This window comes from Oncorhynchus mykiss, chromosome 10 (genome assembly GCF_057628025.1).
Source record: "Oncorhynchus mykiss isolate SJ-2025 chromosome 10, ASM5762802v1, whole genome shotgun sequence".
NCBI classification, from domain to species: Eukaryota; Metazoa; Chordata; class Actinopteri; order Salmoniformes; family Salmonidae; genus Oncorhynchus; species Oncorhynchus mykiss.
Genome location: NC_143031.1, coordinates 17,860,222 through 17,885,375, shown reverse-complemented (window position 1 = coordinate 17,885,375; position 25,154 = coordinate 17,860,222). Strand labels below are relative to the sequence as shown.

The following is a 25,154-nucleotide window of genomic DNA, read 5'->3' as shown; positions in this document are numbered from 1 at the left end:
CAATTATGAAAAACCCTTGAATTAATAGGTGCATCCAAACTTTTGACCTGTACTGCATATACAAACAAAAGTATGTGGACACCCCTTAAAATTAGTGGATTTGGCTATTTCAGCTACACATTTTGCTGACAGGTGTATAAAATCGAGCACACAGCCATGCAATCTCCATAGACAAATATTGTAGAATGGTCTCACTGAAGGGCTCAATGACTATCAACGTTGCACAGTTATAGAATGCCACCTTTCCAACATGTCAGTTTGCTAAAATTTCTGCCCTGCTAGAGCTGCCCCAGTCTACAATAATTGCTGTTATTGTGAAGTGGAAACGTCTAGGAGCAACAACGGCTCAGCCGCAAAGTGGTAGGCCACACAAGTTCATAGAACGGGACTGCCGAGTGCTGAAGTGTGTAGCACATAAAAATAGTCGGTCCTCGGTTCCAAACTACCCCTGGTAGCAATGTCAGCACAAGAACTGTTCGTCGGGAGCATCATGAAATGGGTTTCCATGGTAGAACAGCCGCACACAAGCCATTGCCAAGCGTTGCCTGGAGTGGTGTAAAGCTCGCCGCCATTGGGCTCTGGAGCAGTGGAATCACGCTTCACCATCCGGCAGTCTGATGGACAAATCTGGGTTTGGCGGATGCCAGGAGAACGCTACCTGTCCCAATGCATAGTGTCAACTGTAAAGTTGGGTGGAGGAGGAATAATGGTATGGGGCTGTTTTTCATGGTTCGGGCTAGGCCCCTTAGTCCATTGAAGAGAAATCTTAACACTACAGCAAATAGATTTTTTTTATCCATGAAAGGCAGGTGACACGGTCAAATACTGCAAACTTAGGTGACCGAAGAGTCACTGAGGTACCTCATGTTGCGTTATTGTCTTTTTAATTCATTTTAGCTTATATTTCCAGCCCTACATTTACTAATCTCACTAAACACCTTAGAGTAACATAGAATTCTCAGCCACGACAATGCATTGATTTGAAGGCTAAAAAGGCATTTTGGCCCTACTTTTAATCAGGCTAATTATCTCCATTACCTTAACAGCTTTTAACCTAAGTAGGTTGATCCTCATAAAAAAAGATGTCTAGTGTACATCTAGTGACTGCATATCACAAAGAAGAGTTGCGACCGTTTCGTCAGTCTTTGAAAATGCAAGATTCTAGAAGGAAATTCTGTATATCTAAAGAGTGGGGGCAGTTTCACATGCTTTATCAAATATCTCATCTCCTGCAGAGGAATGTAAGTTCTCTCTTGTAGCAGTGGGTGGGCTGCTGTGAAAATTCTGCGCTGTGGTAGAAAATCAAGTGTTCTCTCTCTTTCTCTCTCTCTCTGTCAAATTACCTCTCCTTCTTCAGTAACTCCTGGCTAATGACGACCAGCTGTCCAGATGCATCATGGGACTTCTTGGTCATGGACTCAAGGTCGGCCTCCAGGCGCATCTTCTCCTTGACCAGGGTGTCAGCCTTCTTCTCACCTGAGCGAACTTTGCCCTCCAAGGCTGGTGGACCAAGACAGGTTGGAGAAGGATTTAGAGTTCAATGTTTAGTTTGGACCAAACAGTGCTGCAGTGTTGGAGCTTCAAATATGTATATTCAAAAAAAGATATGTATTTTCAGTTGCCAGTCAGTGACATTTTTTATAAACGTTTCATAATTTAGGGATTTAATTTTTTTACATGCAATATGTTTGAGTGAACATTCAATCTCAGGCAACCAAATACTTACTGTACATGTAGTTGATAAAGAGTGAATGTGTCGTATTTGTCAAGACATTCATAGAGTGCAAAATATCATAAATAGAAGAGATTACATACGCACAGAGCAGGTTCTGGATATCAAAATCATGTTAAAGGGATGAACTTGTAGATAACATTTTCATGTCTCTGTGTCCAGTATGAAGGAAGTTGGAGGTAGTTTCGCGAGCCAATGCTAACTAGCGTTAGCACAATTACTGGAAGTCTGAGTATCTTGTGCATTGCCAAAATCCCACGGTATTCCTTTAACTAAAACTGCATTCAATGCTCCCATGGGAGTTTATTTGACAATGTTTGGACCACTCAAATCTTCATCAGTTGTAGCAGCATAATTTACCAGTTATCTGTGATTTGAGGGCATCAAACTGTGACGTGAGAGTGGAGACCTCTTTTTCTCTTTTGGTCAGGTTCTCCATAGTTTCTGAAAGAAACATGAAACTACCATTGGTCAAAAACCTTGGAATCTAACTATATGTCCTCAAAGTACAATCAAAAGCCTACAGAGGTCTGACATTTGAAATACTTTACTATAACACAGGTTTGTTTTAAGGGTCTTTAAAACCATTCTCATTTACATAAAAATATGTGTACAGTAACAACACAACTTAATTAACTAGGTTAACATTTACGATACCTTCAACAGTCTGTTTTAGCTTAATCTTCTCCTCTGAGATGTCATTCTTTTCTATAACCTGAGTGGGAGACAGAATGGAGAGTTAAAAAGCAAATCCATGACAACTCTGTGCTTCATTTGTTTATTGAGGGCAAAGATGTCAAAACACACAAGGAAGTAGAAATGCATGGATATCATGTGGAAGTGATATTATTTACTTGTGTAAAGAGTGTTTCTAGAAAGGGCTCTCTAATAATGACTGTGAAAAGTAGCTAGCATTAGATCACATGAATAGGGGCTTTAGTTCCACTCTAAACACAACCTTAGTTAATTTTATAGTTGGGTCAAAGGACTCTAATCTCATATGGACCACAGCATAGCATCTACAACTAATTTCTACCACAGCTATACCCTGGAGGACTCACGTTGGCATCTTGTGGCATGTGGTGGTCATCCTGCACCGCCTGCAGTCGGTTCTCAGTCACCCTCAGCTTTTCCTCCAGGCTGTGGAGCTCGGCCCGACTCTGGGCCTCAGCTTTCTGCAGGGCCTCATAATCCACCATCTTCTTCTCAGCCAGCTCAAGGCGCTCCCGGAGCTCATCCTGGGCCCCGTCCTTCTCTCCCTTCTGCCTCTCCACCTCGCCCACCCTCAGCTGGGCCTTCTGGAGCTCCTCCCGGGCATCTCTCAGCTCCAGGGTCAGCTGGTTGCTTCTGGCCTCCGTCTGGGCCTGGTTCTTCCCGTTCTGGCTGCTCTCGTCCAGCTGGTCCTTGGCGTCCTGCAGGCGGGAGCGCAGATCCTCACGCTCCTTGGCCAGCACAGCCGCCTCGATCTCGTGTCTGGCCTTGAGGTTCTCCAGCTCCAACTGGTGCTCCATGCGCAGACTTTCCAGGGTGGTCCTCAGCTCCTGAGGGTCCTGCTCTTGGCCCTCGGCCGAGCCGCTCTGGCTGGATAGCGAGGTCTTCAGGTCCTCCAGAGACCGCTGGTGGTCGTTGACCAGGGTGTCCAGCCTGACCTTGAGGAGAGGAGGGGATACGCGATTATTAGTACTAAAAAGACACACCCATGCGCACACACACAGAGTAAAAGAGAGAAAAGGAGAGTGAGAGAGGCCAAATTGTTGATGTGAGAAAGATGAAAGATTACATTTTAATATAAAAATAAAAGAGAACAGTGCCTCTCACCTTCCAGTTGTCCATCATCTCCATGTTCTCTGTAGTGGCCTGCTGGACTCTCTGCTTCAAATCGATGATCTCCTGACTCTGTTTGTCCACCATGGCTTTTAGTCTGTTTGTCTCCTCCTGGCCCGCCACCACTGCCACCTCGTACTTCTCCCTCAGCTGGCTGCTCTCCTTGTGGTGCTCCCGACCCGCTGTCAGGAGCTGCTCCCGGAGCAGGAAGGTCTCCGACTGGGCCACCGGCCCCTGGGTGGGGTACCCGTCCTCGGCCATGTTGGGGTGAGAGTCGGGGTCCCTGAGCTGGACCTGGAGCTCCTCGATCTCGGCCTGCCTCAGGGCCAGCTCCTCTTCCAGCTGCATTACGTGGCTCTTCTCCTCAACTGTGCTTTGCTGTGGAGGGAGAGAGAGAAAGAGCACTTCGTTGCCGTAACATGGTTTGTCATTAACGAAACCGACATGGGTGTCTATCCCGTAGCGTGGTGATGTCATTTCAGGATGACATCATTCAAGCATAAATCGTTTCGATAAAATGCTTGACTAGAGCATGCATGCCAAAGGAAAATAGGTATATTGAGAATCATATGAGTGTACAAGCTGGGCCTGTAGAATACAGATGAAATTCATTGGTTGCAGGAAATCCTTTGTTTGCAGATGTAAAAAAAAAACAAGTAGAACTTTTAAATCAGCAAGTGCAATGCAACATATGAGATGAAGTTTGTAAGAAAAATGAAAGGGAAAGCAAGCCATTCTCTGCAGGTTTCTCACTCTACAAGCCAGGCAGAAGCACAAAGCCCATAGCAAACCCCAGACATAACACTACACATAGATAGGAAATCACTAGGAGCACACATAGTAATTGTGTGACATTTACAAACATCCAATTAAAATGACTGAACTCCATGTTTGACCGAGCAGATCTGATGGCACGCAGTGCATAGTATGTTAATGTGGCCATTGAGAGAAACGCAACTCTACAGTTGATCGGTTTCTAGGAAAAGGAGTTAACAGAAAGTTCCCTAATAGCATTCAGACAATAATTAAGTCCAAGAAAAATGCAAGATTGACTGTGCAAGATCCACGTCGTCAACAACAGACAATTGAGAATCAAACAGTTTAGATAGCTTAGCAGATGAGCAGAGCCGAACGAAACGACGAGTCCATTTTGTTTCACCTTGGTTCTTTTATCCAACCTCAAGGGTGCAGCATCAAGTCTGCGTCTTCCCTGTAGGTATAAGCAGTATATTTGTAGCTCTATTTAACATTCATGACACAACTGTGCTGTCTAAGTACCTAGCCTTGTGTCTCAACACAAAACGATTGTATAGTTATACACTCAGTGGCCAGTTTATTAGGTACACCCATTTACACTGAACAAAAATATAAATGCAACATGTAAAGTGTTGGTCCCATGTTTCATGAGCTGAAATAAAATAGCCCAGAAATGTTCCATAATCACAAAAAGCTTATTTCTCTCAAGTGTTGTGTACAAATTTGTATACATCCCTGTTATTGAGCATTTCTCCTTTGCCAAGTTAATCCATCCACAGGTGTGGCATATCAACAAAATGATTAAACAGCATGATCATTACACAGGTGCACCTTGTGCTTGGGACAATAAAAGGCCACTCTAAAATGTGCAATTTTGTCACCCAACACAATACCATAGATGTCTCAAGTTTTACAGGAGGATGTAATTGGCATTCTGACTGCAGGAATATCCACCAGAGCTGTTGCCAGAGAATTGAATGTTAATTTCTTTACCATAAGCCGCCTCTGTCAATTTAGAGAATTTGTCAGTAAATACATTTTGGCAGGCCTCATAACCGCAGACCATGTGTAACCACGCAAGCCCAGTACCTCCACATCTGGCTTCTTCACCTGCGGGATCCTGTGGGATCATCTGAGACTAATGCAGTATTTCTGTCTGTAATAAATCCCTTTTGGGAAAAACTAATTCTGATTGCCTGGGCCTGGCTCCCCAGTTGGTGGGCATAGCTGCACCCCTGCCCAGTAATGTGAAATCCATAGATTAGGGCCTATCTGTATTTAAATGTACTGATTTCCTTAAATTAAATAGTTGAAGTTGTTGCATTTTGCATTTATATTTTTGTTCAGTATAGTACTGGGTCGGACCCCCCTTTGCCTACAGAACAGCCAGAATCCTTTGGGGCATGGAAACGTTGCTCAATTGGTATCTAGGGACCTTACGTGTGCCAGGAAAACATTCCCCACACCATTGCACCACTGCCACCAGTCTGTACTGTTGAAATCAGGCATGATGGGGCCATGGACTAATGCTGCTTACACAAAATTCTGACTCTGCCATCAGCATGACGAACCGGGATTCGTCGGACCAGGCAATGTTTTTCCACTCCTCAATTGTCCAGTGTTGGTGATCACGTGCCCACTGGAGCCACTTCTTTTTATTTTAGGCTGATAGGAGTGGAACCCGGTGTGGTCATCTGCTGCAATAGCCCATTCGTGACAAGCATCTACAAGTTGTGCAATCCGAGATGCCAACACCACTGTTGTACTCTGACATTATTTGCCTGTTGTGGCCCACCTGTCAGCTTACATGATTCTCGCCCTACTCCTTCGACCTCTCATCAACAATCTGTTTTCACCCACAGGAGTGCCATTGACTGGATGTTTTTTTGTTTGTTGCACCATTCTGGGTAAACCCTAGACAGTGCTGTGCGTTTTTAAGGCCAGCCGTTTCTGAGATGTTGGAACCGGCATGCCTAGCATCGACAATCATACCACGCCCAAAGTCACTTAGGTTACTCCTCTTGCTCATTCTAACGTTCAACGAACAGTAACTGAATGCCTCGATGCTTGTCTGCTTGCTTTATATAGCAAGCCACGGCCATGTGACTCACTGTAGGAGCGAACCATTTTCATGAACAGGGTTGTTTACCTAATAAACTGGCCACCGTGTGTATATTACTAATTAACTGTATGAGATAACATTTTGGTCCTCAGCAGAACTCAATGGAAGTGTGACATTTGTGCTAATTCTTATGAACAGTGGAAACAAAGCTGACTACAGCTGACAACTGCTCCAGCAGTGCAGCCTGAGAAATCTAAAAAGATTTTGCGAGTGAGCAGCAAAAGGAACAAGGAAAAAGTGATCGCTGCAGGGCAGAGTGAGTGGTCTCCAACACTCTGACACTCTACAGCTGATGGGAAACCGAGTAGGAGTGGGGCTGAGAGCCAAGCGAGATTAGATAGAGGCTGTGTCTCAGGCACCCTATTTCATTATAGAGTGCACTGCTTTTGAACAGGGCTCATACGGCTCTGGTCAAAAGTAGTGCACAATAGGGAATAGGGTGCCATTAGAGACGCAACCAGAGAGAGAGGGAGTGGTTTTCCCATTACGATGACTCACACTCTGATAGCAGAAAAATTGGAACATGATTTGTGCAATAGAGACCATGAGGACAATTCAATTAGGGGGATTTACCAGAGTTGACTAATATAGATCTACTATTCCACAACTTATATACATGTAGCATCATGTTGTTTTCTCAATTCTTATACCAGAATGTACATTCATTCATTAATTAAATAATCGGTTCAGGTAACACTTGCAATTTGTTTCTCTCAACATGAAACCTGTCAATGTCATGTTCTAGGCATCTGTACAGAGCATCCTTGATACATAAATCAGGGCAATGGCACCACATTCTGATTGTAGTCTATGCCGTTTGATGACGTAACTGACATAGTATTTTCTGTATGAGTGACTGAGTTTGGGGACCTTTGGAGACAGGTGCTGGACAGGAATGACAAGGACTTGTGTTCAAGTCCCACTGCAACCAAAACAAAAGATACAATCGAAAAGCGCAAAGTAAAATGGATACAGGCAGGAGCTCTAGGCTGGGCTAGCTTTTCCATTTACCCGCTTCACCTCTAATTCTTTCTGAAGCTTTTCTGCTCTCGACTTTTCGAGGAACAGATTCTGCTCAAGTTGCCGAATACGGGCATGCTCCAATTTCGTCTGAGTCTACAGAGAGGGAGAGAGAAAGGAGAGAGACAGGAGGTGGAAAAAAAGACATAGAAGGACAGAAACCTGTACAGGTTGAAGAGACGTGTGAAATACACATCACATGGGATTCTCTGTAACAGCAGTCAACAAATTGAAGGATGAGACATTTTACAGACAGAAACACTGAAAATGTGAAACGTCCCTCTGTCTGTCTTTGCTCACATACTGTTTGACTCGCTATATGTTTGGCACAGCCTTTTGGTCACTCTAACATAACTGTTGTTATTAGCCTACTAGACTTTAATTAACAGCTTTCACATTGCACTATAGGGAGAGCCAAATTTGATCACTTTTGCTAAAGTAATCTTATAAACACACATTCTCATCCCTTCAAAACATGTTTATCAAACTGTTTATCTAAGCTTTTTGCCAAACGGTAGACAAATACCTCAAGGTCTCCTTTGGTGATGGACTCCTCCTCCACTCTGAACTGAAGGTCTTCCACTTTCCTGTAATAACACGTCGGCCACTAGGTGTCAGGGAAGTGCCACAGAAGAGGATCACAACCCGACAAAGGCTTTCATTCAAAGCAATTTACAGTAGTGACTGCATACATTTTTGGCATTCATATTTGAGTCCTGTGGAAATTGAATCCAATGACCTTGGCTTTGCTAGCACCACTCTTACCAACTGTGCCACAGGAACACACCTGGGTCAAATATATATGGTCAGTGCTTGAAGTGGAACAAAATAGGGTGACACCATTTTGGGTGACAGCACTCATATTAGAGTGAATGTTCTTTAAAAGGTGCCGATACTCCAGCAGTAGAAAATTTGAGTCGGATTCAGTACTCTGTACAGGAAAGCATTGATTGGCCCACTTCAAAAACTGCATACAGTATGTAAATTCAATCTCTTGAAGTACACTTGATTGAGCATGACCAGTGCAATGGAACCAATGGAATAGTCCCCAAAGTAAAAAATCCTCCCACCTTGAAAACTGGACATGCTAAATCAAGCTCACTTCAAGTATATGAAAGATTTTTTCAATACTGTTTTTTTTTTGGGGGGGGAGGCACATGTTACGCCACAGCTTATAACTATGAGTTAAATGTAACTATACTGAACAAAAATTTAAAGGCAACATGCAACAATTTCCTTTTCTGCTCGGGGATTTGAACTTGCAACCTTCCGGTTACTAGTCCAACGTTCTAACCACTAGGCTACCCTGTCGCCCCAGTTAAGGTTCATATGAAGAAATCAGTCAATTTAAATACATTTATTAGGCCCTAATCTATGGATTTCACATGACTGGGAATGCGGATATGCATCTGTTGGTCACAAATACCTTAAAAAAAATGGGCCTCACGATGGGCCTCAGGATCTCGTCACGGTATTTCTGTGCATTCAAATTGCCATCGATAAAATGCAATTGTGTTCATTGTCTGTAGCTTATGTCTGCCCATACCATAACCCCACCACCACCACAGGGCACCTCTGTTCACAATGTTGACATCAGCAAACCGCTCACCCACATGATGCCATGCATGTGGTTTGCAGTTGGGAGGCCAGTTGGACATACTGCCAAATTCGCCAAATTTTCTAAAAACGAAGTTGGAGGCGGCTTATGGTAGAGAAATTAACATTAAATTCTCTGGCAACAGCTCTGGTGGATATTCCTGCAGTCAGTTTGCCAATTGCACGCTCCTCAAAACTTGAGACATCTGTGGCATTGTGCTGTGTGACAAAACTGCACATTTTAGAATGGCCTTTTATTGTCCCCAGCACAAGGGGCACTGTGTAATGATCATGCTATTTAATCAGCTTCTTGATATGCCACACCTGTCAGGTGGATGGATTATCTTGGCAAAAGAGAAATGCTCACTAGCAGGGGTGTAAACAAATTTGTGCACAACATTTTAGAGAAATAAGCTTTTTGTGCGTATGGAACTTTTCTGGGATCTTTTATTTCAGCTCATAAAACATGGGAGCTAGACTTTACATGTTGCGTTTATATTTTTGTTCAGTGTATAAGAAATCTAAGATGCTATGCATTAGGTTTGCTAACTTGCTAGATAAGTGGCTAGATGTCAAGATCAAGCTTCTTGGTTACAGCAAAGACATTCAATCCCCTCCTGGAGCAAGATCCCTGTTGACTAAACAGTTTTGTGCACATTCGGTAATACCGTCTACTGCGGTATGGTACAGAAACGGTATGAACATCTGGATACCGCCCAACTCTAGCGGCTAGCTAATAAACGGTTATGTCTTTCAAAAACAAGGCATATGACAATGACAATGAGCTAGAAATGTTCTTCTTAGTACCCCAAATGGATTCTGTTTTAGGATGTAGGTGTGAAGAAGTTTTTAATCTACAGGTCACAGGAAGGTTTTTGCATTAGTTTCAATGGCCAAGATGTGAATAATAATAATAATAATATCCTGTTGTCATATTTTTATTTTATGACAACAGGATATATATATATACCTATATTAAAATAGGATATTAAATTGCTCTGTGAAATGTAGTATTTATATATTTATCTGTCACATCTTGTTCACAAATGATTGCCCTAACAAGGCCAAACCAGCCAGATTACTCCATAGAAATCCCCAACATTGTACCTTTTCTCTTCTTCAAGCTGATTGGCTAGCTCTACTTTGTCCTTCTGAGTGCTGGCCAACAGAGTTTTGACTTGATGGAGGTTGCTCTCCGTCTCTGTGACATACTGTAACCAGAGAAAACAAACAATATCAGTGATGAAGTGTACCATGCCATCACCGAGAGTGATTTGACAGTAAGTAGACAAACACTTACCCCTACTAATTTAGGCCTGGTTCACATGTACAGTGACAGAAACATTGATTAAATGAATCATGTTTTCATTGTCAAGTTGAGTAGATTTCTTTGTCAAGTCTGTAGATTATACAATAAGGGTCGGTTTTCCGGGACAAGTTTAGTCCTGGACCAAAAAAGCCCTTTCAATGGAGAATTACTTGATGCAAATCCTCGGGCGAACAAGAGCACATTGGAGATGCTTTCTTGACAGGTAAGTAGCGATGTGAGTCTGGTAAGCAACACTTAGTACACTAAGTGTGTGTGTGTGTGCCAAGGATTTACAGCACACACTACTACTGTTACGGTGCGTGAATGAGGACCCAAAAGCGAATTAACTTAGACAGAGCTTCTTTAATTACCAAACATAGGTAGGCTCAGACGGACCGGCAGATTCCGACAGGACAAGACAAGGTTACAGCAAACATGACGACAGTCTGGTTCAGGCATGAAACACAACAAACAAGAATCCGACAAGGACAGGAACAAAAACAGAGAGAGATATAGGGACCTAATCAGAGGGAAAAAGGGAACAGGTGGGAAACGGGGTGAATGGGTAGTTAGGAGGAGACAAGGCACAGCTGGGGGAAAGAGGAGGAGAAAAGGTAACCTAACAACGACCAGCAGAGGGAGACAGGGTGAAGGGAAAGGACAGAGACAAGACACAACATGACAGTACATGACAGTACCCCCCCACTCACCGAGCGCCTCCTGGCGCACTCGAGGAGGAAACCTGGCGGCAACGGAGGAAATCCTCGATCAGCGCACGGTCCAGCACGTCCCGAGAGGGAACCCAACTCCTCTCCTCAGGACCGTACCCCTCACAATCTACGAGGTACTGGTGACCACGGCCCCGAGGACGCATGTCCAAAATTCTACGGACCCTGTAGATGGGTGCGCCCTCGACAAGGATGGGGGGGGGGGGGGAAGACGAGCGGGGGCGCGAAGGACGGGCTTGATGCAGGAGACATGGAAGACCGGGTGGACGCGACGAAGGTATCGCGGAAGAAGAAGTCGAACTGCGACAGGATTAATGACCCGAGAAATACGGAACGGACCAATGAACCGCGGGGTCAACTTGCGAGAAGCCGTCTTAAGGGGAAGGTTCTGAGTGGAGAGCCAAACTCTCTGACCGCGACAATATCTAGGACTCTTAGTTCTACGCTTATTAGCAGCCCTCACAGTCTGCGTCCTATAACGGCAAAGTGCAGACCTGACCCTCTTCCAGGTGCGCTCGCAACGTTGGACAAAAGCCTGAGCGGAGGGGACGCTGGACTCGGCGAACTGAGATGAGAACAGCGGAGGCTGGTACCCGAGGCTACTCTGAAAAGGAGATAGCCCGGTCGCAGACGAAGGAAGCGAGTTGTGGGCGTTGTCTGCCCAGGGGAGCTGTTCTGACCAAGACGCAGGGTTACGAAAAGAAAGACTGCGTAAGATGCGACCAATAGTCTGATTGGCCCGTTCTGCTTGACCGTTAGACTGGGGGTGAAAGCCGGAAGAGAGACTGACGGAAGCCCCAATCAAACGGCAAAACTCCCTCCAAAATTGAGACGTGAATTGCGGACCTCTGTCCGAAACGACGTCTGACGGAAGGCCATGAATTCTGAAAACATTCTCGATGATGATTTGTGCCGTCTCTTTAGCAGAAGGAAGCTTAGCAAGGGGAATGAAATGAGCCGCCTTAGAGAACCTATCGACAACCGTAAGAATAACAGTCTTCCCCGCTGACGAAGGCAGTCCGGTGACAAAATCTAAGGCGATGTGAGACCACGGTCGAGAGGGAATAGGAAGCGGCCTGAGACGGCCGGCAGGAGGAGAGTTACCGGACTTAGTCTGCGCGCAGGCCGAACAAGCAGCCACGAAACGACGCGTGTCATGCTCCCGGGTGGGCCACCAAAAACGCTGGCGAATGGAAGCAAGCGTACCCCGAACGCCAGGGTGGCCGGCTAACTTGGCAGAGTGAGCCCACTGAAGAACGGCCAGACGAGTAGGAACGGGAACGAAAAGAAGGTTCCTAGGACAAGCGCGCAGCGACGGAGTGTGAGTGAGCGCTTGTTTTACCTGCCTCTCAATTCCCCAGACAGTCAACCCGACAACACGCCCCTCAGGGAGAATCCCCTCGGGGTCAGTGGAGGCTACTGAAGAACTGAAGAGACGAGACAAAGCATCAGGCTTGGTGTTCTTAGAGCCCGGACGATAAGAAATCACGAACTCGAAACGAGCGAAAAACAGCGCCCAACGCGCCTGACGCGCATTAAGTCGTTTGGCAGAACGGATGTACTCAAGGTTCCTATGGTCAGTCCAAACGACAAAAGGAACGGTCGCCCCCTCCAACCACTGTCGCCATTCGCCTAGGGCTAAGCGGATGGCGAGCAGTTCGCGGTTACCCACATCATAGTTACGTTCCGACGGCGACAGGCGATGAGAAAAATACGCGCATGGGTGGACCTTGTCGTCAGAGAGGGAGCGCTGAGAAAGAATGGCTCCCACGCCCACCTCTGACGCGTCAACCTCGACAACGAACTGTCTAGAGACGTCAGGTGTAACAAGGATAGGAGCGGATGTAAAACGATTCTTGAGGAGATCAAAAGCTCCCTGGGCGGAAACGGACCACTTAAAGCACGTCTTGACAGAAGTAAGGGCTGTGAGAGGAGCTGCCACCTGACCGAAATTACGGATGAAACGACGATAGAAGTTCGCGAAGCCGAGAAAGCGCTGCAGCTCGACGCGTGACTTAGGGACGGGCCAATCAATGACAGCTTGGAACTTAGCGGGATCCATCTTAATGCCTTCAGCGGAAATAACAGAACCGAGAAATGTGACGGAGGAGGCATGAAAAGTGCACTTCTCAGCCTTCACAAAAAGACAATTCTCTAAAAGGCGCTGGAGGACACGTCGAACGTGCTGAACATGAATCTGGAGTGACGGTGAAAAAATCAGGATATCGTCAAGGTAAACGAAAACAAAGATGTTCAGCATGTCTCTCAGGACATCATTGACTAATGCCTGAAAGACAGCTGGAGCGTTAGCGAGGCCGAAAGGAAGAACCCGGTATTCAAAGTGCCCTAACGGAGTGTTAAACGCCGTCTTCCACTCGTCCCCCTCCCTGATGCGCACGAGATGGTAAGCGTTACGAAGGTCCAACTTAGTGAAAAACCTGGCTCCCTGCAGGATCTCGAAGGCTGAAGACATAAGAGGAAGCGGATAACGATTCTTCACTGTTATGTCATTCAGCCCTCGATAATCTATGCAGGGGCGCAGAGACCCGTCCTTCTTCTTGACAAAAAAAAACCCCGCTCCGGCGGGAGAGGAGGAGGGGACTATGGTACCGGCGTCAAGAGCTACAGACAAATAATCTTCGAGAGCCTTACGTTCGGGAGCCGACAGAGAGTATAGTCTACCCCGGGGGGGGGTGGTTCCCGGAAGGAGATCAATACTACAATCATACGACCGGTGTGGAGGAAGAGAGGTGGCCCTGGACCGACTGAACACCGTGCGCAGATCGTGATATTCCTCCGGCACCCCTGTCAAATCACCAGGCTCCTCCTGTGAAGAAGAGACAGAGGAAACAGGAGGGATAGCAGACATTAAACATTTCACATGACAAGAGACGTTCCAGGAGAGGATAGAATTACTAGACCAATTAATGGAAGGATTATGACAAACTAGCCAGGGATGGCCCAAAACAACAGGTGTAAAAGGTGAACGAAAAATTAAAAAAGAAATGGTTTCACTATGATTACCAGAAACAGTGAGGGTTAAAGGTAGCGTCTCACGCTGAATCCTGGGGAGAGGACTACCATCCAGGGCGAACAAGGCCGTGGGCTCCTTTAACTGTCTGAGAGGAATGTCATGTTCCCGAGCCCAGGTCTCGTCCATAAAACAGCCCTCCGCCCCAGAGTCTATTAAGGCACTGCAGGAAGCTGACGAACCGGTCCAGCGTAGATGGACCGACAAGGTAGTGCAGGATCTTGAAGGAGAGACAGGAGTAGTAGCGCTCACCAGTAGCCCTCCGCTTACTGACGAGCTCTGGCCTTTTACTGGACATGAAGTGACAAAATGACCAGCGGAACCGCAATAGAGACAGAGGCGGTTGGTGATTCTCCGTTCCCTCTCCTTAGTCGAGATGCGGATACCTCCCAGCTGCATGGGCTCAGCACCCGAGCCGGCAGAGGAAGATGGTAGTGATGCGGAGAGGGGGGCGACGGAGAGCGCGAGCTCCTTTCCACGAGCTCGGTGACGAAGATCAACCCGTCGCTCAATGCGAATAGCGAGTTCAATCAAGGAATCCACGCTGGAAGGAACCTCCCGGGAGAGAATCTCATCCTTTACCTCTGCGCGGAGACCCTCCAGAAGACGAGCGAGCAAGGCCGGCTCGTTCCAGCCACTGGAGACAGCAAGAGTGCGAAACTCAATAGAGTAGTCTGTTATGGATCGATTGCCTTGACATAGGGAAGACAGGGCCCTGGAAGCCTCCTCCCCAAAAACAGATCGATCAAAAACCCGTATCATCTCCTCCTTAAAGTCCTGATACTGGTTAGTACACTCAGCCCTTGCCTCCCAGATTGCCGTGCCCCACTCACGAGCCCGTCCAATAAGGAGAGATATGACGTAGGCGACACGAGCAGTGCTCCTGGAGTAAGTGTTGGGCTGGAGAGAAAACACAATATCACACTGGGTGAGGAACGAGCGGCATTCAGTGGGCTCCCCAGAGTAACACGGCGGGTTATTGATTCTGGGCTCCGGAGATTCGAAAGCCCTGGAAGTGGCCGGTGGATCGAGGCGGAGATGGTGAACCTGTTCTGTGAGGTTGGAGACTTGGGTGGCCAGGGTCTCAACGGCATGTCGAGCAGCAGACACTTCCTGCTCGTGTCTGCCTAGCATCGCTCCCTGGATCCCGACGGCTGAGTGGAGAGGATCCGAAGTCGCTGGGTCCATTCTTGGTCGGATTCTTCTGTTACGGTGCGTGAATGAGGACCCAAAAGCGAATTAACTTAGACAGAGCTTCTTTAATTACCAAACATAGGTAGGCTCAGACGGACCGGCAGATTCCGACAGGACAAGACAAGGTTACAGCAAACATGACGACAGTCTGGTTCAGGCATGAAACACAACAAACAAGAATCCGACAAGGACAGGAACAAAAACAGAGAGAGATATAGGGACCTAATCAGAGGGAAAAAGGGAACAGGTGGGAAACGGGGTGAATGGGTAGTTAGGAGGAGACAAGGCACAGCTGGGGGAAAGAGGAGGAGAAAAGGTAACCTAACAACGACCAGCAGAGGGAGACAGGGTGAAGGGAAAGGACAGAGACAAGACACAACATGACAGTACATGACAACTACAATAGCATTCTTTCATTGGAACATCACCATTGAGAATGCTTTTAAGTCCTGGACTATGCTTAATGTACAGCTTAATGTACAGTACACATTCATACTGTGTGTCTGACTGATATGTGAAAAATCTGTCTGTGGCCTTGAGCGAGGAACTTAACCCTAATTGCTGCTGTAAGTCATTCTGGATGTAAATTTAAATATGCACTTGCTTTTCTCTTATTGCAGTCAAGAGCCCAGCCATTGACTCATCAATATGGGCAGACTAATGGCAGACTAATTTAGGACATTTCCCTGGCTGAGCCACAGAGTGGGTGACAGCATGCAGTGACAGTTACAGCATGCATCTGAAATGGTACCCTATTCCCTTTGTAGTGCACTATGTAGGGGAAATGATGCCATTTCAAATACCCGTCACTGCACACAACATACTCGCACCCATAGGTCTCTGGTGTAACGTAATGCACTATATAGAGGATATGGGGCCTTTTGGAAGCAGCCACACTGTCATCATTGTACCGTCGTTATCCCACATTCTGAACAAAACAATCTTTGTCGGGCCAACCTACATTATATAACAACATGCTGGTCCCAGATCTCTTGTGGTGTGCTGCCAATTCCTATGGCCAATGTGCAATAGCAGCTCAAACAGATCTGGAATCAGACTCAACATGCAGTGGCCCCTGGGAAGAGTAGCTGCTGTTGCTAATGTAACATCTAATGGGGATCTGAATAAACCAATAGACCAATTTTCCTTGTAAGGCAAAAAAAACATTCTTCCAGCGTTCTGTTTCACACAGTCATCACAGTTATATTGTTTTTGTGAATCACGTAAAAGAAAGGTTTGTGTGGCATGCTATTTAATGCTTTGCCATTGCCACTGTCTTGCTATGGTCTTTCTAGGGAAAAATAGGAAGTTCTCGAAACTTTCTAGTGAAATAAATGCTAGTTTATTTCCTAGCCGTGTGCCTTTGACACAGCATGGTGAGAGACATAAACTTTGGTATGGCTAGCCCAAGGCCAAGATCCTCTTTCTTTCCGCTATAAACACTGTCACCTGATTGGTTGAGAGCACTGGACTTACTTCCCTTGGCCACATTCATTTTGCATCGCGGGTGGGCGGAGTTTGCACATTTTAACCCGTTCCATTAGTGAACTTGCCAACCACCTAGGGCAATGCAAAACGAGTGTGCACCTTGTCTAGCAAAGAGACATCATGGAAGATAACATTCCACTTTGAATTGCTTCATGAATTTGAGGCTCGGGCTTGTTTATGAACGATGCAGATCTCCAGGCGAACCATTATTCACAGGCTAGTACATCTATGAGTCTAGTAAACAAGGCTAAGTACAGTATAGACTAAGTAAATGTGTATGTGTGTGTGTTGATTTATTTGCTTGCATGAGTATGAACATGTTTGTATGTGTGTGTACTGTACATGTGTAAATGTGTAAATGTGTACATGTACATGCAGACATTCGTGTGTCAGTCAGTTCCAGGGATGTACAGCATTACACACCTGCTCCACTACACCAAACTATTTTCAGTCCAAATAAATCCAAAACAGACTGGCACTCAGGCTACTGCCTACCTGCAGGTGCTGGGCCTTGAGGGCGTTGAGCTCCTTCTCTACCTCACAGATGTGGCTGGTGGCCTTGGCCACCTCGGCCCGCTCCAGGTCCCGCTCGGCCAGCAGCTGCTCGATGTGCTGCTGTTTCTCCTTCAGTGCCTCCTGCAGCGCAGTGGTGCCAGAGATCTTGCGGGCATAGCGCGACGACGTCTCCGTGAGCTATGGAGGGGGAGTGAGGTGGTGGGGGAAGGAGGTGGCAGAATGAGAGAATAATGGAGTGAGAGAAGGAGGAAGTGAGGAAAAAACAGAGGAAAGGAGGCAGAGAAGGAGATAGGATTAGAGGAAATGTGTCTTGTAGCATTACACATGAACAAATAGATACATACTCAATTAAAAACACAAGGAAAAGGAGTGCTTACATTACCAAATCACATAAGTTCTTTTCATTCTGCATGGATCAGTGCTTTCATGATATGGTTGGATTATTATTTCATTCAGGTTGAGGGCTTTAATTTAGTCTTGGAGCATTAGAAAAACAAAGTAGGAGAAAACTAAACATAAATACAGGTCTGCACCATGGGTGGGCAACATATGACACCATGCCGGATCCGGCCCACAAGCCAATAAAATGGTAGATGTCTGTGGATTCCTTTTTTTTAATATATATATTTTTTTTTATTTACATTATTTTGGATTAAAAAATGACTTGAAGTTGACACTTGAAGGTCTAAAGCAAAATAGAAAGTATGTAGACATGATAATACATATATTTTTCCCACCCGCAAATTACTTTGATGAACCAAGTCCCGATATGGTCCTCGAACCAGAATTGCCTACCCCCGGCCTAGACACGTGATTTGAACAGATCTGCATTGTCATCAAAATAGTATTTAGGGAGTAAGTGAAGAAGGGGACAGATGAAGGACCAAACTGGGTCCCCCAGGGGCATGTTCACACACACACATCTGAGGCAACGAAAGGTATAGTGACAGTGTGACTACAGCAGACTCTGTTTGATGACAATAGAGAAGGTGTGTCTGTATTGTACATCAGCCCTAGGGCAAGCACTAAGATGACCGCCTGAGTGAGAGCATGCCAGACAGTTATAATTAGAGCGTCCTAATGCTGGCTGATGGGAAACGGTTAATTAACCCAATGTGCTACATGCACATCCTATGCCTACTCTTCCAAATATGTCACCTGACTGACAGGAGGGGGAGGGGATTCAGAGTACACAGAGACATTTTCATGAATACTCATAAGATACCAATACTAACTCTTTGTTTCTCTTGTGTATGTATGTGCTGTTCCTCAATAGCCAACGTGTTTTTAGTATTCTATGTAATGTGTCTACTGCGTTCATCTGTGATTTTTTTCTCTTAACATCTTTCTCTTTGGCCAAATACCATATGTATCTTGTTTCATGTATTGCATGTCTCCTTTGTCTTTCATGCAAACACCCCTCTTTGTCCTCTCTAAATCTCTCTAAATCTTTTTCTCTCTGTCTGTCTCTTCCTTTCAGTCTGTTTGTGTGTGTCAGATTTCTGAGGGTCTGCAAAAATGTGGAGAAAGCAGTTAAACACTTGTCCTATAAGACACTTTGGGATCGTTGTCCTCTCTGATCAAGAACCTAGGAGAAGTTTTTAATGAATGTGCACATACAAGCCCATTAGTCGTGCAGTTATAGTCATGAAAATACATTGGTGTGTGTGTGTATGTATGCATGTGTATCTCTCACCAGGCCAGTGCGGCTTGGCCGTCCGCCCACCGAGGAAGCCACAGAGCTAACAGAGCTGATGGATGAACTGCTGGGGCTGTGGGCTAGCGACGACACCCCCATGGCCATCCGCTTGCTCTTCTTGGTCTTGGCTGGGCTGGTGGAGGGGAAGCCGATGCGGATCACCTTGTGGATGGGTGCGAACAGGCCAAACCTGGGCGGACACTGGAAGTACCTGGGTTAGAGGAGAGGAGAAATCTCTGTACCAATTTATTTGGATAGTCCATCTGTAGACTATCAGTAACATTTCAACTAACTATCTACTAACCCTAACCTTAACCCTTAGTTTAACCATTATTCTAAACCTAGCTCTAACCGTAGGTAGGTAGTACACTTTTTGGAAAAATACCATTGGAAACACATACACTACCAGTCAAAAGTTTTAGAACACCTACTCATTCAAGGGTTTTTCTTAATTTTTTACTGTTGTCTGAATTGTAGAATAATAGTGAAGACACCAAAACTATGAAATAACACATATGGAATCATGTAGTAACCAAAAAAGTGTTAAACAAATCAAAATATTTGAGATTCTTCAAAAAGCCACCCTTTGCCTTGATGACAGTTTTGCACACTCTTGGGATTTTCTCAACCAACTTCATGAGGTAGTCACCTGGAATGTATTTAAATTAATAACAGGCTTCTTAAAGGTTCATTTGTGGAATTTCTTTCCTTCTTAATGCGTTTGAGCCAATCAGTTATATTGTGACAAGGTAGAGGGTATACAGAAGATAGCCCTATTTGGTGAAAGACCAAGTCCTTATTATGGACAGAACACCTCAAATAAGCAAAGATAAATTACAGTCCATCATTACTTTAAGACATGAAGGTCAGTCAATACGGAACATTTCAAGAACTTTGAACGTTTCTTCAAGTGCAGTCACAAAAAACAAAGCGCTATGATGAAACTGGCTCTCATGAGGACCACCACAGGAATGGAAGATCCAGAGTTACCTCTGCTGCAGAGGATACGTTCATTAGAATTACTAGCCTGAGAAATTGCAGCCCAAATAAATGCTTCACAGAGTTCATGTAACAGACACATCTCAACATCAACTGTTCAGAAGAGACTGTGTGAATCAGACCTTCATGGTCAAATTGCTGCAAAGAAACCACTACTAAAGGACACCAATAAGAAGAAGAGACTTGCTTGGGCCAAGAAACACCAGAAATGGACATTAGACCGGTGGAAATTTGTCCTTTGGTCTGGATTCCAAATTGGAGATTTTTGGTTCCAACCACCGTGTCATTGTGAGACGCGGTGTGGGTGAACAGATGATCTTTGCATGTGTATTTCCCAACGTAAAGCATGGAGGAGGAGGTGTTATGGTGTGGGGGTGCTTTGCTGGTGACACTGTCTGGGATTTATTTAGAATTCAAGGCACACTTAACCAGCATGGCTACCACAGCATTCTGCAGCGATACGCCATCCCATCTGGTTTGGGCTATCATTTGTTTTTCAACAGGACAATGACCCAACACACCTCCCGGCTGTGTAAGTGCTATTTTACCAAGAAGGAGAGTGATGGAGTGCTGCATCAGATGATCTGGCCTCCACAATCCCCTGACCTCAACCAAATTGAGATGGTTTGGGATGAGTCTGACCACAGAGTGAAGGAAAAGCAGCCAACTCCCTAACATATGTAGGAACTCCTTCCAGACTGTTGGAAAAGCATTCCAGGTGAAGCTGGTTGAGAGAATGCCAAGAGTGAGCAAAGCTGTCATCAAGGCATTAAGAAGGAAAGAAATTCCACAAATGAACGTTTAAGAAGGCACACACCAGTTAATTGAAATACATTCCAGGTGACTACTTCATGAAGCTGGTTGAGAGAATGCCAAGAGTGTGCAAAGCTGTCATCAAGGCAAAGGGTGGCTATTTGAAGAATCTCAAATATAAAATATATTTTGATTTGTTTAACACTTTTTTGGTTACGACATGACTCCATATGTGTTATTTCATAGTTTTGATGTAGTCACTATTATTTTACAATATAAAAAATAGTAAAAATAAAGAAAAACCCTTGAATGAGTAAAACTTTTGACCGGTAGTGTATTACTAAAATGTAAACTTGTGTACTTGCTACGTCTCGACCACTACCTCCGGAGGTAGCGCACGACACCTGCCCGACAGTTGCCCCCCTTGAAGCAGGGTAGTGTAAACAGAATTGTCTAGTTGAGCCAACAGCCCTACAGTAAAAATGGTAATAGCAGAGCAATGTTTTTGAAACATTTGAAATGTATAGACATTTTCCTAATATTTGAGACTTGTTTTATTAAGTTTTTACCTGAAATTGCAGTAACAGCCTGATATAGTCTGAAATTGTTGCAGTAACTGCCGGCTGCACTGAGCCACATAAAACTATGGAAGCCCATCCCCATCACCAAAAACATGTCAAATGATCATACAAATAGTCATATTATGTGGTGATTTCAGAGGTGGCACGACAGGTCCCAGAGAGGTGGCACGACAGGTCCCAGAGAGGTGGCACGACAGGTCCCAGAGAGGTGGCACGACAGGTCCCAGAGAGGTGGCACGACAGGTCCCAGAGAGGTGGCACGACAGGTCCCAGAGAGGTGGCACGACAGGTCCCAGAGAGGTGGCACGACAGGTCCCAGAGAGGTGGCACGACAGGTCCCAGAGAGGTGGCACGACAGGTCCCAGAGAGGTTGCACGACAGGTCCCAGAGAGGTGGCACGACAGGTCCCAGAGAGGTGGCACGACAGGTCCCAGAGAGGTGGCACGACAGGTGCCAGAGAGGTGGCACGACAGGTGCCAGAGAGGTGGCACGACAGGTCCCAGAGAGGTGGCACGACAGGTCCCAGAGAAGTGGGGGGCAAATTATTTTCCTGGGGCCCAGAGTTTTTCCTGATCTGGTAGTAGGCTACCCTGACCAACTCTGGATCCTAGTGGTAGCGTATGACATTGTAATAAATCAGCTGTAAAAAAAAAACATTATATGGGCTATGATGGGAACAGATTATTTTTCTAATCAGGCCATATGGTAAAAAAAAAAAAAAAGTCCTGGAAAAACTCCTGGCCCTAGGGAGAATGAAAAATCAGAACCCTTTACACAGACAAAGAGACAAAAACTACAATTGGACAAAAACTAACAGGTTTCAGCTTGCTGTATGCAGACTTGCATCGTGTAGGCCTTTCCATTTGTAATTACAAATATTCTCATACAGTATGTCATCATGTTTGTGTTGATTGATTCATTCCAGTCAATCATTTTGGATTAAAAAGGCCTAGGTAGCCTAGCCACCCGAAATATGAATATAAATCAAATTTGATCAAATTCTAATTTTCTCAGAACACAAATATATGTGGCCTATTTTACACTATAAATATATAGCTTAGGCTATAAAAACATGACGTTACATTTTCCCTGGCTGAGATGTGAGTAAAGCGCATACTGTAGGCTTCTCTAGGCTACCTGCAGCTGTGGTTGTTATCAGTAGGCTACCGTTGATCAGACTGAAGCACAGACTAACTGTGCATGTTGACAAATCATGAGGCTTAAATTTTAAAATGTTTTTGCAGCGGGTATGGGTTTCCATATAAAACAGCTTGTTGTGGTGAATTCACTTATACCGTTATGTGGCATTTATAATATACTACTGTAAAATGCGTTGCAATGTGATTTGTGACAAGTCATGTCTAGTCGTTGTCGAGTATTCCCTTACATCAACAGGTATTTTATTAGAAATCAGTCACTTTGAGGGCGGAAACCATGCTTCTGGTTAAGTGAGTTGCAATATTTGCAGTGGTAAAATCTTTCAAAAGCAGGTTTCAATAAATCAAATATGAAAGTGGAGGGAACTGGAGCATTGTTCCGCTAGTTTATGCCTGCACAGCTACTGTTCCATCTCAAAACAGAATGTGACATTCATTTTGTAATTAGAAGAAGAGTGAAGCCATATTCTGTTTGCACGGCGATTCATGTTTTCACCATTTTGAAAATAATTCAGTTTAATATTGTGTTACAGAGGGGAGCGCCTAGCTCTAATGGTCTACCATACAGAAGAATTGCAGCTAAAATTAGAACAATGCCGTCTTGTCTGACACTAAACCACACATAATTGATTTTTGAAGACACTACTAAGCCTACAGCTAGATCTGCCAGACAGGTGTATGTGTGTGGGGGGGGTTTGTGTGTGTGCATGTGAGAGTGTGTGTGTGTGTGTGTGTAGGACAGAAAAGGAGAGAGTGAGAGACAGAAAAGGAGAGAGTGAGAGACAGAAAAATAGAAATAAAGAATGAAAGAGAATGATAAAGGGGGAATAGAGGAATACAGAGAGAGCTTACAGCAGAGATCCAGCAAGAGAATGAGAGAGTGCACACATGCAAGGGAGTTAAATCAAGCAGGAGGGAGATAAAGAGAGACAGACAGACATAGACATAGAGAAAAAGAGGGAGAGAGAGAGAGCGAGGCAGAGAGAGAGATGGGTGACAGATGCTGTATACCTGGTTCCAGCCACTGCACCGTCGTTCTTCCCCAGGGGCTCGTCCAACTCCACGCCGCACCACTCACCCTTGGCAAAGTCAGTCTCCCCCACGTAGCGCACCACTCCTGTCTTAGTGCCCCCCACCTGACAAGACAAAGGAGCATGGTGAACAAGTGCAACATCTTGGTAATGATCATGTCCAAAATGCACTGCATAGTAAGAGAAAATATAGAAAAACTGCAAATGCGGTTGTCACAACTTCCGCTGAAGTTGGTGCCTCTTCTTGTTTGGGCGGCGTTCGGCGGTCATCGTCACCGGCTTTCTAGCTGCCACCGATCTACGTTTCTTTTCCCATTTGTTTTGTCTTGATGGAACACACCTGGTTCCCATTTCGTTATAATTTATTCCCTATTTAACCCTCTAGTTCCCACATGGTTTTGTGCGTGTAGTGTAGTGTAGTGTAGTGTTCAAGACTTCTGTGAGCTGGTGTGTTGCCCTGCGTGGATATATTATTTGTTTCTTTTCGAGTAAAGTACGTCTTTTACTCAGTTCTATGTCCTGCGCCTGATTCCGTCCTACCCGCTGCACATTGACATTTGACAGCGGTGTACGTGAGGTTGTCTTTCTTTTTCTTTTTGCGTGTTTGTTTTTGGCATATGTGGCCCCCAAATGTTGTATAGTTTAAAAAAAAGTATTATAGTGTGCAACATACTTTTCCTTCTTCTCATAAGCAACTGTGGTAAAGATTACAGGTTTAAAAATAAGGTATGTATACCACAAAAAAGGTAACAATAACCAATAGGCTACTTTCAGTGACAATGGAGTCTTGCCATTTTAGGTGGAAGCGGAGTGTTATGCATTAATACTGTATCCCATAGTGACACTAAAGGACGTCAACACTTAAGGGTGAAATCAGACAGGCATCTTAGTGTCGCGAGGGGAGACTTCGGCGTTGACAACTCGGAGGTGACAATGGAGCGCATGACTGGAAAAGCTGACATGGCCTACATTCGGGTGCCTGAAAAGAGGTCACAGCCAGTTACACTAGTGTGATCAGACAGACTGAGAGATAGACAGAGAGCAGGTTCAGGGGGTTTGAGAAACACAAAGACCACCATGCTACTTTGGGGGTGATCAGTCTCGGCTCAGTGCTGAGTCTCTCCCATGCCGTAACACAAATGACTTCACCTCTAAATTATGCATTGAACGCACCACCACCAAGGGATGCAAATGCAGTAACAGTTACAAAATATTGCAGCTGAGAATGGAAATGGCCAGTTCAAGTGTTTAGACATGATAATCTGAAAACATAAACCCTACTGCTTTATCATTTCTTTCAATTAAATGTTCAATAAATGTGTAATTAGACAACCTCAACGTGCCTTCAGACTGAGTCATCTCTTCCCCATCTCTGCCCCAGGAGGGTCAGGAGCAGGAATGGATAGAAGAACAGGAAAGATGATAAAGAAACGTATTCCCGTATTCACTAGGATCACATTTCTCAAGTAAACCGCCCAACCCTGATTACCCAAAACAATAACCTAACAAACAACCAACAATCATTGTCCTAGAGGCCAAACAATGACATCTATGCCAGCGTGTATCTCTTACTCAAAGCCCTGCAAGGAGCAGGACAATGAAATTGAGTCTAAATTCA

The 25,154-nt window shown here is 45.1% G+C and overlaps 1 protein-coding gene across 8 annotated transcripts in view; it reads right to left on the bottom strand.

The window, feature by feature from the left end:
- The window catches only part of clip2 (CAP-GLY domain containing linker protein 2), a 70,792-nt gene that overhangs the window by 6,162 nt on the left and 39,476 nt on the right, over positions 1–25,154 (bottom strand). For 2 of the 8 annotated variants that reach the window (XM_021617636.3, XM_090186052.1), the window contains exons 4-14: positions 23,517–23,641; positions 19,013–19,226; positions 17,296–17,493; positions 10,158–10,261; positions 7,981–8,041; positions 7,446–7,550; positions 3,551–3,934; positions 2,794–3,381; positions 2,390–2,447; positions 2,093–2,176; positions 1,344–1,500 (exon numbers count right to left, since the gene is read on the bottom strand). In XM_021617636.3, the coding sequence (XP_021473311.3) occupies positions 1,344–1,500; positions 2,093–2,176; positions 2,390–2,447; positions 2,794–3,381; positions 3,551–3,934; positions 7,446–7,550; positions 7,981–8,041; positions 10,158–10,261; positions 17,296–17,493; positions 19,013–19,226; positions 23,517–23,641 (2,078 nt within the window). Of the gene's footprint in view, positions 1–1,343; positions 1,501–2,092; positions 2,177–2,389; positions 2,448–2,793; positions 3,382–3,550; positions 3,935–4,715; positions 4,767–7,445; positions 7,551–7,980; positions 8,042–10,157; positions 10,262–17,295; positions 17,494–19,012; positions 19,227–23,516; positions 23,642–25,154 lie in introns of those variants that run through there. The other 6 variants (XM_036989823.2, XM_021617635.3, XM_021617637.3 and 3 more) reach the window with 6 other exon arrangements.